The sequence below is a fragment of the Mustela nivalis genome (genome assembly GCF_964662115.1).
Source record: "Mustela nivalis genome assembly, chromosome: 1".
NCBI lineage: Eukaryota > Metazoa > Chordata > Mammalia > Carnivora > Mustelidae > Mustela > Mustela nivalis.
In genome coordinates, this window is record NC_139020.1 from 1,754,244 (window position 1) to 1,767,446 (window position 13,203).

The 13,203-nt window shown below is 54.9% G+C and overlaps 4 protein-coding genes across 5 annotated transcripts in view; all 4 read left to right on the forward strand.

Moving 5' to 3' along the window:
- The window catches only part of TSPEAR (thrombospondin type laminin G domain and EAR repeats), a 205,494-nt gene that overhangs the window by 169,117 nt on the left and 23,174 nt on the right, over window positions 1-13,203 (forward strand). The window lies entirely within an intron of this gene.
- Window positions 1-13,203, forward strand: part of CFAP410 (cilia and flagella associated protein 410) — a 293,294-nt gene that overhangs the window by 164,779 nt on the left and 115,312 nt on the right. The window lies entirely within an intron of this gene.
- On the forward strand, window positions 2,562-3,392 carry LOC309859911 (uncharacterized protein; the record flags this gene model as incomplete). The annotated part of the gene is made up of 2 exons (XM_082721153.1): window positions 2,562-2,814; window positions 2,926-3,392. The coding sequence occupies 2 exons, from the start codon at window positions 2,562-2,564 to the stop codon at window positions 3,390-3,392; spliced, it is 720 nt and encodes a 239-aa protein (XP_082577279.1).
- LOC309859960 (uncharacterized protein) lies at window positions 12,350-13,180 on the forward strand (the record flags this gene model as incomplete). The annotated part of the gene is made up of 2 exons (XM_082721281.1): window positions 12,350-12,617; window positions 12,729-13,180. 2 exons carry the CDS (start codon window positions 12,350-12,352, stop codon window positions 13,178-13,180), a joined length of 720 nt encoding a protein of 239 aa, XP_082577407.1.

A 13,203-nucleotide genomic window follows, 5' to 3' on the forward strand; every position in this document is an offset into this window, starting at 1 on the left:
TGAAGAGGTCTCTACCCGTATTGAACCCTTTTGCTCTCCCAGCAACATGCCAAGAGCCTGAATAGCAGAAAAAGTTCGCAAGTCGCATCCGAGCAAAGCGCAGCCCACCCACGTGCCACACGGGCTTGGACTGCGAGCCCGCACTCCCACAGAGCTTTCCCCAGTAAATCCGTACCCTACTGCGTGCGTGTTTTCTCTTCCTGATGATTTTCTTGAGAGCCTTTTCTTCTCCAGCTCACTTTATGGTAAGAAGACAAGTATGTGTCCATCAGCTCTGTGTTATCCTAGAACTTCTGGTCGACAGGAGGCTGTTGGCAGTTCTGTTTCTGGGGGGCGTACACATCTGTACACACGAATGTTCGACGTGAGGGGCTTGGTGCCCTGACGCCCACCTTCTTCAAGTCCAATGGCGCTCATATCCAACATGCATAAAGAGCTCTCAAAATTCACTGTCAAGAAAACCTTAAAAAAGGAAGGGCCTGAACATTTGAAGAAACACCAAAAGACAAGTGGATGGCAAATACACACATAAAAAAGACACCTCACTCCATTAGTCGTCAGGGAGGTACAAAGTAAACCCCACGGAGGTACCCTAACGTGCCGCTGAGGATGGCCAAGACGGCAAAGCCCAGCCAGGGGTAGCCGGCGGGGCGTGGAGGAGAGAGGAGCTCCAGCAGCGCTGGGGGGAAACGGAGCGTCATTCCGGCACTTCGGAAAGCTTGGCAAGAAAGCGCGTTCAAGAGTCTCAACCCAGCATTAGTCATCAGGGGACACAAATTAAACTGCAGTAAGATACCGCACACACCTGTTAGAATGGCCAATATGGAACCAAAAAATGCAACTTCGAGGGCTGGCAAGGACACAGGGCCACAGGAGCCCCTGTACGCCGCTGGAGGGAGCGCAGCACAGCATGGACACTTGGCAAAATCGTTTGGCAGTTTCTGATCACGTTGCACGTGCCCTGAGCCCATGACCCAGCGAGGCCACCCCTGCGTGTTTCCCCTTGAGAAACAAAAATCCGTTGCCAGACAAAGACCGGTACATGATGCTGCGGCCGCATTCTTTGCTCCTAACCCTCCAAAACAGAACGCGATGGAAACGTCCTCCACCCAGCGGCAGAAGCGCCAAACTATGGCGGGGGCCTTAAGAGGACCCCGATCATACGAAAGAGAGGGCACGGCCGCCCGGCCCTCAGCCCTGGAAGCACAAGCAGGTTCTGCTAAATGAAACATGCCAGACCCCAGAGGCTGCACACTGTCTTTATAGAACATTCTGGAAAAGCCACAAGGGCAGTGAGCGAGAGTCGGTGGCCACAAGGGTTTGGGGCAAAGGGAGGTGTTGCTAGGGTGGGGAGCACGAGGGACCTTCTGCATGGCTTAGGGGCGGTGCATGGGCGACCGCCGGGACTCGGGGACCCACCCAGCGCCACCAAGTGCGTTGTCGGTGGAGGGAGGCGGGGAGGACTGGGAGCCGCGGCTTGGCTGTCGGGTCAAGCGGGGAACGCCTCTCCCTGAGATGGCAGGACCTGCAATCTGCTTTGGGCTGATTTTCTTTTTCTCTCGATTATTTTCTCTATCTTCCTTCTCTTTGTTCCGGCGTTGACTCTGCTGGACCAGCTGGTCTGGGGATGCTCCCACCAGCGGTGCTCGGCGGCAGTTTTCCAGAACAGCTCTAGCGTGGGAAGGGCTGTACCTTCCTCTCACCCAGCGGCACAGAGGCCGTGGTCCCACCCCTCCCCCTCCAAGGCTGGAGATCCGGTCGCACGTCTTTGCTGAGCGGCGGGCCGATGCCAGCCTCTCCGGAGACGTCGAGGGTGCTGAGGTCGGGGAGCGAGCACGCCCGTGTGCCGACACGTGCACCGATTTCTGTCCGCCTCCTCCCACGTTTGGTCAGAACCCCACGTCCGCACACCCCTCTGCTCTGAGAAGCGTTCCCGGTCCTGATCCGTCCTTCGAAGTCTCGTGTGGGGAACACGGGATCCTGAGCGCGTCCTCATTCCTCTGAAGCTCTCCACGTTCCTTCTCGGTCATTCCGCGCTGAGACATGGTGTCCGCCTTCCCGCTCAACCCTGATCGCCGCCACGCAGCTCTCCGTGTTGGGGGCGCCGGCAGCGGACGCGCACACTGTCCTGGCTTTGCGTCCTGCCTGCTCCCCGGGACTGGGATTCGCAGCCTTTGCCCACACCCAGCCCTCAACTCCCCCCGCAAACCGGAGCGGAGAGCAGGACGCGGTGGGCAGGCTGGCCGGCCGGGGCTGCAGGACACTCGGTTGTTCCCGTGCTGTTTGCTTAAAGACCCAAACAAAGTCAGGGGCCAACCCCGTCCTCAACCACAACAGGCATTTTACAAGCAGACGCTCTCGTGTACATAAACCGGCGGTAATAAGCACTCCCAGGGCTCAGCCAAAACAGCCAAGAGGAAGGGGAAGTCTCACGGTGCCTCTTGCTGGACAACACACACCTCGGCGGGTATAAAAGCCCACAGACAACCAGCGCCTCACACACACACTCACACACCCACTCACACTCACACTCACAGCATCCTCCAGCCCCACTGCCCACCATGGCCGCATCTACCCTGTCCGTCTGCTCCAGCAACGCCTGCCCCGACTCCTGGCAGGTGGAGGACTGCCCAGAGAGCTGCTGCGAGCCCCCCTGCTGTGCCCCCTCCTGCTGTGCCCCCTCCTGCTGTGGCCCCTCCTGCCTGACCCTCATCTGCACCCCTGCGAGCTGCGGGTCCAGCCCCTGCCAACCAGCCTGCACCAGCTCCTGCCAGCCCTCGTGCTGCAGCTCCTCCCCCTGCCAGGAAGACTGCTGTGTGTCTGTCTGCTGCAAGCCCGTCTGCTGCACCCCTGTCTGCTGCACCCCTGTCTGCTGCAAGCCCGTCTGCTGCACCCCTGTCTGCTGTGAGGCCTCTCCCTGCTCAGGCTCTTCATGCTGCCAGCAGTCTAGCTGCCAGCCCTCCTGCTGCAGCTCCTCCCCCTGCCAGGAAGACTGCTGCCAGCCTGTCTGTTGCACCCCTGTCTGCTGCAAACCTGTCTGCTGCACCCCTGTGTGCTGCAAGCCCGTCTGCTGCACCCCTGTGTGCTGCAAGCCCGTCTGCTGCACCCCTGTGTGCTGCAAGCCCGTCTGCTGCACCCCTGTGTGCTGCAAGCCCGTCTGTTGCACCCCTGTATGCTGCAAGCCTGTCTGTTGCACCCCTGTCTGTTGCACCCCTGTCTCCTGCAAGCCCGTCTGCTGCACCCCTGTCTGCTCCGGGCCGTCCTCCTGCTGCCAGCCCAGCCCATGCTCCTCGTCCTGCTGCAGACCGTCTTCCTGCATGTCTCTGCTCTGCCGCCCTGTGTGCAGGCCAGCCTGCTGCGTGCCCGCCTCCGCCCAGAAGTCCTGCTGCTGACGGGCCCGTCTTCCCCGGGGCCAGCTGGGCTCAGGACCCACCCAGTGACCGTGGTCCTCCCCACCCCCTCAGTCAGGTCCTGACCTGTGTTAGGTGGCTGCCCACACCGAAGACAGAGTCTTCCATGCGTCCACTCTGCTGACCTGACCTTGACCTAATAGCTCCCCAGAACGCTGACCCGGCTGCCCCCCAGGGCTCCTGCTCCCAGGAGGGGCCTCCAGCACTTCCGGGTCCCCCGCCCTTCCCTCCCACTTTCTCCGCTCGGGTCCCGTGGCCTCAACTGCTGACCTCTTGGCGCCTGCTCAGACACGCCAATAAACTCACTCACCAGCGCATCTGCTACCTTTATTCCGACCCTCATGGGGGTGTGGGTGCAGGGGTCTGACCAGACATTGGTCTCCTCCATCCAGGAACATTTCTAGGAATGGGGGACTGAGAAATCCCGCAGGGCAGGGCCCCGGGGTGGGAGGCACACCCTGGCCCAGGAAGGTCAGGGCTCCTGGCCCCTGCATGCCCAGGGCTTCCCAAGGCTGGCCACCTGCACATGGGTCGTGGCCTGAGAGTTCTCAGCCCCTGGCCCGTTTCCACCCTCGGCCCAGCCGGACAAACCGGCCCCAGAACAGCCAGCCTTGGGGATGCAGGCAGCACAGCCCCTACAGGCCTGCGGCCCCCCTGGGTCCTCCCGTGGGCTGTACCTATTTAGCAGAAAGGTGGTGGTGTGGGGGAGGCACTGCTCCAGTCAAGATGGGGAAACACGGACTTGGATACCTTCCCCCCCAGACCAACTGAGAGCACTAAGACCATGAAGTCAGGCTGTCAGATCCTGGGCCTGAGGTTCACAGAACAAGCGTGGGGGAGGGGAAGGAGCAAGGGGCATGTCCCAGAACCTACCTGCCCTCCCACCAGCTGCAGAATGTGTCCAGCCCCCATGAAGAAGGGCAAACCCAATGGAGCGCCGAGCACCCCAAGTTTCACAGATGGCCCTGGGAGATGGGAAGAGGCCCCGGCAGCCAGGGGTTGTGCTTGGGGTCAGAGTGCTGGGGAAGAGACCTTGTCACAGCGGGACTCTCTCCCTGAAGCTGCCCCGTGCTCCATCTGCCCCTCCCCTGCGGCTGTGGCACCTGCTGGTCTCCTGTCTCATTAGCGGGGTCCTTCCCCGTGCACGGAGCATGCAGACTTCTCAGACTGGCTGTTGTCCCTCACTCTCAGGCGCGTGAATTTCCTCCCGGTTTCTTCCTGGCCTGGTCGCACTCTCCTCCTCCTCCTCCTCCCCCTAATCCTCCTCCTCCTCCTCCCCCTCATCCTCCTCCTCCTCCTCCCCACACATCCTTCTTCTTCTTCTTTTTTTTCAATTTGTTTTTCTTGAATCCAAATACACATAACCTCGTCTACCGTCCTAGCCAGTTTCAAGCGCGGAGTTCAGCAGCGCTTAGTACATCCTCCGGTCGTGCCGCCGTCCCCGCCGCCCGTCTCCAGGACTCCTCTCATTCCCGGGAAGATGAAACGCTGTCCCCACGAACGCTGCCTCGCCAGCCCCTGCCCCCAGCCCTCGCGCCTAACCTACCGCCTTCTGACTCTGAAATACCTCCCGTCAGTGGAACCCGGAGTAGCTGTCTTTCTGAGACTAATGTCCTCGTCACGCTTCAATGATGCTCAAGTCAGACCTGCTTCCATTTTAGGGCTGCTGCGATTCCGCTGCGTGGATGGCCCGCGTTTGGCTTATCCATATGTCCCTCGGTGGGCCCTGGGCTCTGCTCTTGTCAGTAGCGCTGCTGTGAACACAGCCGTACAACGCTCTCCTCAAATGCCTGCTTTTGGTTCTTTGGAACATATACCTGTATATTTACTGGATCGTACGGTAACTCCCCTGTTGATTTTTTGAAGAACCACCCTATAGATTTCCACAGCGGCTGGACCATTTCCCGCTCACTACACAGGAGGGCTTCAAGTTCGCCACATTATCATCAACATGCGGTATCTTCTCCTTGTTACAATATATCTATTATATATAAGATCCAGGGGCGCCTGGGTGGCTCAGTGGGTTAAGCCTTGCCTTCAGCTCAGGTCATGATCTCGGGGTCCTGGGATCGAGTCCCGCATGGGGCTCTCTGCTCAGCGGGGAGCCTGCTTCCTCCTCTCTCTGCCTGCTGCTCTGCCTGCTTGTGATCTCTGTCTGTCAAATAAATAAACCAATGAAATCTTATATATAATATCCATACACAAAGAAGTCTTCTCCTTGTACGTACATTGTATATCCTATGTCCACATTATGTTTCCAATTACATAAGTACGATATATCCGATGCATCTGCGTGATGGGTGTAAGGGGCTTGTGGTTGCATTGGATTTGGTGTCTCTAACATGAGTGACGTTGAGCATCGTTCCTGTGCTCGTTGGTCACAGAATTTGTGCATCTTCTGTGTCATTCACGTCCTTTGCTCATTTTTGAATTGGGTTGTTTGGCTTTTTGTTACCGAGTTTTGGGAGTTCTCATGCATTTTAGATATTAATCCCTGACCAGAACGTGATTTTCAAATGTTTTCTCCATGTCTTTGCGTTACCTTTTATTCTCCATTGGTATTGTCTTTTGATGGAAAATATTTAGAAGTTTCATGAAGTCCAATTTTTGTTTCGTTTTGTTTTGTTTTGTTGTTGCCTGTGCCGCTGGTGTCATATCCAGGAAATCCTCGTGAATCCGATGTTGCGAAGCTTTCATCTGTGTTTTCTTCCCAGAGTTTTATAGTGTTAGCTCTTCCATTTATGTTCTGGATCCATTTTGAGTTCATTTTGTGTGTCGCGTGACACCGGGGCCACCGTCATTCTTTCGCACGTGGGTCATCAGTGTTCCCAGCACCATTTGTGGAAAAGACTGTCCTGGGGCACCTCCGGGACTCAGTGGGTGAAGCAACCGCCTGCGGCTCAGGTCAGGATCCTGGAATCCCAGGATGGAGTCCCAGGACGGAGTCCCACATCGGGCTCCCCACTCAGAGGGGGGTCTGCTTCTCCCTCTGACCTCTCCCCTCTCACGCTCTCACTCATTCTTTCTCCCAAATAAATAGAGAAAAAACTTTAAAAGACAAGACAAGACTGTCCTTTCTCCGTTGAATGGACTTGGTGTCCTTGTGAAAGCTGACTTGACCTATAAGGTGAAGGTTTATTCCCGGACTCCGGTCTATTCCATTGGTCTATACGTACCCCGTGTTCACGTCCACACCATCCTACTTTGATTACTGTAGCTTTGTGGTTTCAAACTCAGGAGGGGTGAGTCCTCCAGCTTTGTGTTTTGGGGATTGTTTCGGCTCTTCAGGGTCCCTTGAGATTCTATGAGTGTGAGTGGTTTTATGTTTCTGTGAAAACGTTGCTGTGATTGTTTTTAATTAATATACAATGTACCATTTGCTTCAGGGGTGCAGGTCTGGGAGTCATCAGTCTGACACAGTTCCCGGCTCTCACCATAGCACGGACCGTCCCCAGGGTCCATCGCCAGCCACCCCGTCCCCCACCCACCACCCCTCCAGCAACCCTCAGTTGTTTCATGAGATGAAGAGTCTCTTAGGGTTTGTCTCCCTCTCTGGTTTCGTCTTCTTCCATTTTTCCCTCCCTTCCCATGTGATCCTCTGTCTTATTTCTCAAATTCCTCAAATCAGAGAGATCATATAGTTGTCTTTCTCTGACTGACTTACTTCGCTCAGCATGATACCCTCTAGTTCCATCCCCGTCATTGGGATGGACACCGTCACTGTGATTTCAATAATGATCGCATTACGTCTGTAGATTGCTTTGGGTAGTCTGGACATCTTAACAACACTGAGCCTTCCCGCCCATGAACGTGGACTGTCTTTCCATTTATTTATGTCTTCTTGGCTGTCTTTCACCAACATTTCATAGATTTTGTTGTACAGGACATCCCCCTCCTTGGCCAGTTCCTTTTATTTTATTCTTTTTTGAAGCAATCATAAATGGAATTATTTTTATAATTTCCTTTTGGGATTGTCCATTGTTTGTGTATAGAAATGCAATGGATTGTTGTGTGTTGACTTTGTCTCCTGCCACTTTTCTGCATTCATTTGCTAGTGCTAACACGCTATATATAAGGTCATGACATCTGTGAACAGGTGTGATTTCACTTCTCCCTTTCCAATCTACACTGCTTCTATTTATTTCATTTTCCAACTGCTCTTGGGAACCTCCCATACCGGGATGAATAGAAGTGGCTAAAAGGGCATCCCTGCCCCATTCCTGATGTTAGAGGACAAGCTCTCAGTCTTCCCCGTTGAGTACGATCTTTGCTGAGGGGTTTTCACACAAATATTTTATTGTGCTGTGGTAGTTTCTGCTTTTCCTAGGCTTGAAAGGGTCTGTGGATAAAAGGACGAGACTGATACAAAGCGAAGGTCCAGCAAAGCTTTATTTCGCGCCAAGCATCGGGAATCAAACTGACCGGCCAGGGCCATCTCTTGCAAAGAGGCGACCCCTCCCAGCCTCACAGATTAACTTTTATAGAGTAAAGGCCATGTGGTCGAGCCTGGCCATACACAGGTGGCCGATTGAATTACAATTCACCCCATGATAGTCATTTAATTCAGTCTATGACCTTGGCTGGAATCGGAGCCTTTGTCCGGCGCCTGATAGGCTCACACTCCCTGGCGGATCATTCGTGCGCTTTCCCTTGATTGGACGTTTCCAGCTGGCCTGGCTCATCCTTGGCGGGTAGGGAGGTCATACGTGCGCTTTTACTGATTGGACGTTTCCGCCTGGCCGGACACGTCCTTGTATGTGGGCTCCGTTATCAGGGGCTGGTCAGTCATGTTTCACCAGTTCTGTTTCGAAGCGCTTTTCTCTTGGGGAGAAGGGGCAGGTTCAATCTAAGTTCACTGCATGAACAACAAAATGGCTCGCTCTGGCCAAGTAGGCCCTTACAGTCTGTTGAGTGGGTCTCCATGGAAGCGTGCTGAATGTCGTCAAATGCTTTAAGGTATTGAGGGAGATGAGCCTCCACTGTTCTCTTTATGCTGGTAGAGGCGGGTTTCATACTGACCAATGTTCCTAAGTGGAACCATCCTTGAATTCCAGAAACGCGTCCTTCATGGTCGCAGTGTGAAATCTCTTCACTGTGCTGATGAATTCAGTTTGCTAGTGTTTTGTTGAGGACTTTTCCATGATTGTTTGTAAGGGATGTTTGTCTGTGGTTTTCTGCCTGGCTTTGTTATCAGGGTAATGTAAGCCTCATAGAATGAATTGGGGAGGGTTCTCCCCTGTTCAATTTTTTTTTAAAGGTTATAGTAAACTAGGAATAATTGGAAAACCTGTTAACCTGATAAAAGACATCTGTGAAAAATTTATAGCACACACCATACTTAATTGTAAAAGTCTGAGAGCTTCCCTCCAAAGATCAGGAAAAAGGTACAGATGTCCTCTCTCACTGCCCCTACTCAACACCATACTGAAGTTCTGCCTGTGCAACCAGCAAGAAGAAATCCAAGTCATACACATTGGAAATTAAGATATTCAATGGTCTGTATTCACAGAGGATGTCAGTGTCCACCTAGAAAACCCCAAGAATCTACAGAAATCTCCTAAATACACAAGAGAGTGTAGCGAGGTTGAAGTCTGCAAGCCTAAAATAATTAAATTAATCGCATTTCAATATAATAGCAATAAATCATTAGAATTGAAAAATTTTGTTTAAAGGCGTGATTTGCAACACAATAAACAATGGAAACTTCGATATAAATCTCAGGGAATAGGTACATAATGAGAACTACACAAATACCGACAAAAGAAACGCAACCAGACGTGAGTCAATGGGGAGCTGAACCAGGTTCGCTGGTGGGGATATTGTTCTGTCAGTGAGCTCCAGACTCGTCTATAGACTCAAGCCAACCCCCAACCACGTCCCAGTAGCAGTTTTTGTCAGTATGAACAAGCGAATCCTAAAATTATTTGGATAGGAAAGGAGCTCAAATATCCAAACCACTTGAAAATGAAGAACAAAGTTGGAAGACGTCACTACCTGACTCAAGATTTTCTCTAAAGCCACAGTACTCAAGACAATGTGATGGTGGCAAAGGAATAGAAGCAGGCAGATCCGGAAACAGAATAGACACACAGACACACGCAAATACAGTCAACTGATTTTTGACCAGATACTTGCAAAGGCAAGTTCAAGAGACAGAAGTGTGCTTGGAACGACTGAGCATCCAAATCCAAAAAACCAAAAAGGAGCCTGACCCATACCTCACACTTAGTGTAAAAACTTCATAAAAGCTGGTCATAGCCCTAAATGTAAAATGTAAACATTTTAGACCTTTAGAAGCCAACAGCAGAAGAATTGTTGCGACCTTGAGTTGGGCTATAGCCGAGAGCACTATCTGAAGAAGACGAAAATCGATGAAGAGGTCTCTACCCGTATTGAACCCTTTTGCTCTCCCAGCAACATGCTGAGAGCCTGAATAGGAGAAAATGTTCACAAGTCGCATCCGAGCCAAGGGCAGGCCACCCTCGTGCCACACGGGCTTGGACTGCGAGCCCGCACTCCCACGGGGCTTTCCTCAGTAAATTCGTACCCTACTGCATGCGTGTTTTCTCTTCCTGATGATTTTCTTGAGAGCACTTTCTTCTCCATCTCACTTTATGGTAAGAAGACAAGTATGTGTCCATCGACTCTGTGTTATCCTAGAACTTCTGGTCTACAGGAGGCTGTTGGCAGTTCTGTTTCTGGGGGGCGTACACATCTGTACACATGAATGTTCGACATGAGAGGCTTGGTGTCCTGATGCCCACCTTCTTCAAGTCCAATGGCGCTCATATCCAACATGCATAAAGAGCTCTCAAAATTCACTGTCAAGAAAACCTTAAAAAAGGAAGGGCCTGAACATTTGAAGAAACACCAAAAGACAAGTGGATGGCAAATACACACATAAAAAAGACACCTCACACCATTAGTCGTCAGGGAGGTGCAAAGTAAACTTCATGGAAGTACCCTAACGTGCCTCTGAGGATGGCCAAGACGGCAAAGCCCAGCCAGGGGTAGCCGGCGGGGCGTGGAGGAGAGAGGAGCTCCAGCAGCGCTGGGGGGAAACGGAGCGTCATTCCGGCACTTCGGAAAGCTTGGCAAGAAAGCGCGTTCAAGAGTCTCTACCCAGCATTAGTCATCAGGGGACACAAATTAAATTGCAGTAAGATACCGCACACACCTGTTAGAATGGCCAATATGGAACCAAAAAATGCAACTTCGAGGGCTGGCAAGGACACAGGGCCACAGGAGCCCCTGTACGCCGCTGGAGGGAGCGCAGCACGGCATGGACACTTGGCAAAATCGTTTGGCAGTTTCTGATCACGTTGCACGTGCCCTGAGCCCATGACCCAGCGAGGCCACCCCTGCGTGTTTCCCCTGGAGAAACAAAAATCCGTTGCCAGACAAAGACTGGTACATGATGCTGTGGCCGCTTTCTTCGCTCCTAACCCTCCAAAACAGAATGCGACGTAAACGTCCTCCACCCAGCGGCAGAAGCGCCAAACTATGGCGGGGGCCTTAAGAGGACCCCGATCATACGAAAGAGAGGGCACGGCCGCCCGGCCCTCAGCCCTGGAAGCACAAGCAGGTTCTCCTAAATGAAACATGCCAGACCCCAGAGGCTGCACACTGTCTTTATAGAACATTCTGGAAAAGCCACAAGGGCAGTGAGCGAGAGTCAGTGGCCACAAGGGTTTGGGGCAAAGGGAGGTGTTGCTAGGGTGGGGAGCACGAGGGACCTTCTGCATGGCTTAGGGGCGGTGCGTGGGCGACCGCCGGGACTCCGGGTCCCACCCAGCACCACCAAGTGCGTTGTCCGTTGCGGGAGGCAGGGAGGACGGGGAGCCGCGGCTTGGCTGTCGGGTCAAGCGGGGAACGCCTCTCCCTGAGATGGCAGGACCTGCAATCTGCTTTGGGCTGATTTTCTTTTTCTCTCGATTATTTTCTCTATCTTCCTTCTCTTTGTTCCGGCGTTGACTCTGCTGGACCAGCTGGTCTGGGGATGCTCCCACCAGCGGTGCTCGGCGGCAGTTTTCCAGAACAGCTCTAGCGTGGGAAGGGCTGTACCTTCCTCTCACCGGGCGGCACAGAGGCCGTGGTCCCACCCCTCCCCCTCCAAGGCTGGAGATCCGGTCGCACGTCTTTGCTGAGCGGCGGGCCGATGCCAGCCTCTCCGGAGACGTCGAGGGTGCTGAGGTCGGGGAGCGAGCACGCCCGTGTGCCGACACGTGCACCGATTTCTGTCCGCCTCCTCCCACGTTTGGTCAGAACCCCACGTCCGCACACCCCTCTGCTCTGAGAAGCGTTCCCGGTCCTGATCCGTCCTTCCGAAGTCTCGTGCGGGGAACACGGGATCCTGAGCGCGTCCTCATTCCTCTGAAGCTCTCCACGTTCCTTCTCGGTCATTCCGCGCTGAGACATGGTGTCCGCCTTCCCGCTCAACCCTGATCGCCGCCACGCAGCTCTCCGTGTTGGGGGCGCCGGCAGCGGACGCGCACACTGTCCTGGCTTTGCGTCCTGCCTGCTCCCCGGGACTGGGATTCGCAGCCTTTGCCCACACCCAGCCCTCAACTCCCCCCGCAAACCGGAGCGGAGAGCAGGACGCGGTGGGCAGGCTGGCCGGCCGGGGCTGCAGGACACTCGGTTGTTCCCGTGCTGTTTGCTTAAAGACCCAAACAAAGTCAGGGGCCAACCCCGTCCTCAACCACAACAGGCATTTTACAAGCAGACGCTCTCGTGTACATAAACCGGCGGTAATAAGCACTCCCAGGGCTCAGCCAAAACAGCCACAAGGAAGGGGAAGTCTCACGGTGCCTCTTGCTGGACAACACACACCTCGGCGGGTATAAAAGCCCACAGACAACCAGCGCCTCACACACACACTCACACACACTCACACTCACACTCACACTCGCAGCCTCCTCCAGCCCCACCGCCCCACCATGGCCGCATCCACCCTGTCCGTCTGCTCCAGCAACACCTGCCCCGACTCCTGGCAGGTGGAGGACTGCCCAGAGAGCTGCTGCGAGCCCCCCTGCTGTGCCCCCTCCTGCTGTGCCCCCTCCTGCTGTGGCCCCTCCTGCTGTGCCCCCTCCTGCCTGACCCTCATCTGCACCCCTGCGAGCTGCGGGTCCAGCCCCTGCCAACCAGCCTGCACCAGCTCCTGCCAGCCCTCCTGCTGCAGCTCCTCCCCCTGCCAGGAAGACTGCTGTGTGTCTGTCTGCTGCAAGCCCGTCTGCTGCACCCCTGTCTGCTGCAAGCCTGTCTGCTGCACCCCAGTCTGCTGCACCCCTGTCTGCTGTGAGGCCTCTCCCTGCTCAGGCTCTTCATGCTGCCAGCAGTCTAGCTGCCAGCCCTCCTGCTGCAGCTCCTCCCCCTGCCAGGAAGACTGCTGCCAGCCTGTCTGTTGCACCCCTGTCTGCTGCAAACCTGTCTGCTGCACCCCTGTGTGCTGCAAGCCCGTCTGCTGCACCCCTGTGTGCTGCAAGCCCGTCTGCTGCACCCCTGTGTGCTGCAAGCCTGTCTGTTGCACCCCTGTCTGCTGCAAGCCCGTCTGCTGCACCCCTGTCTGCTGCAAGCCAGTCTGTTGCACCCCTGTCTCCTGCAAGCCCGTCTGCTGCACCCCGGTCTGCTCCGGGCCCTCCTCCTGCTGCCAGCCCAGCCCCTGCTCCTCGTCCTGCTGCCGACCGTCTTCCTGCATGTCTCTGCTCTGCCGCCCTGTGTGCAGGCCCACCTGCTGCGTGCCCGCCTCTGCCCAGAAGTCCTGCTGCTGACGGGGCCCGTCTTCCCCGGGGCC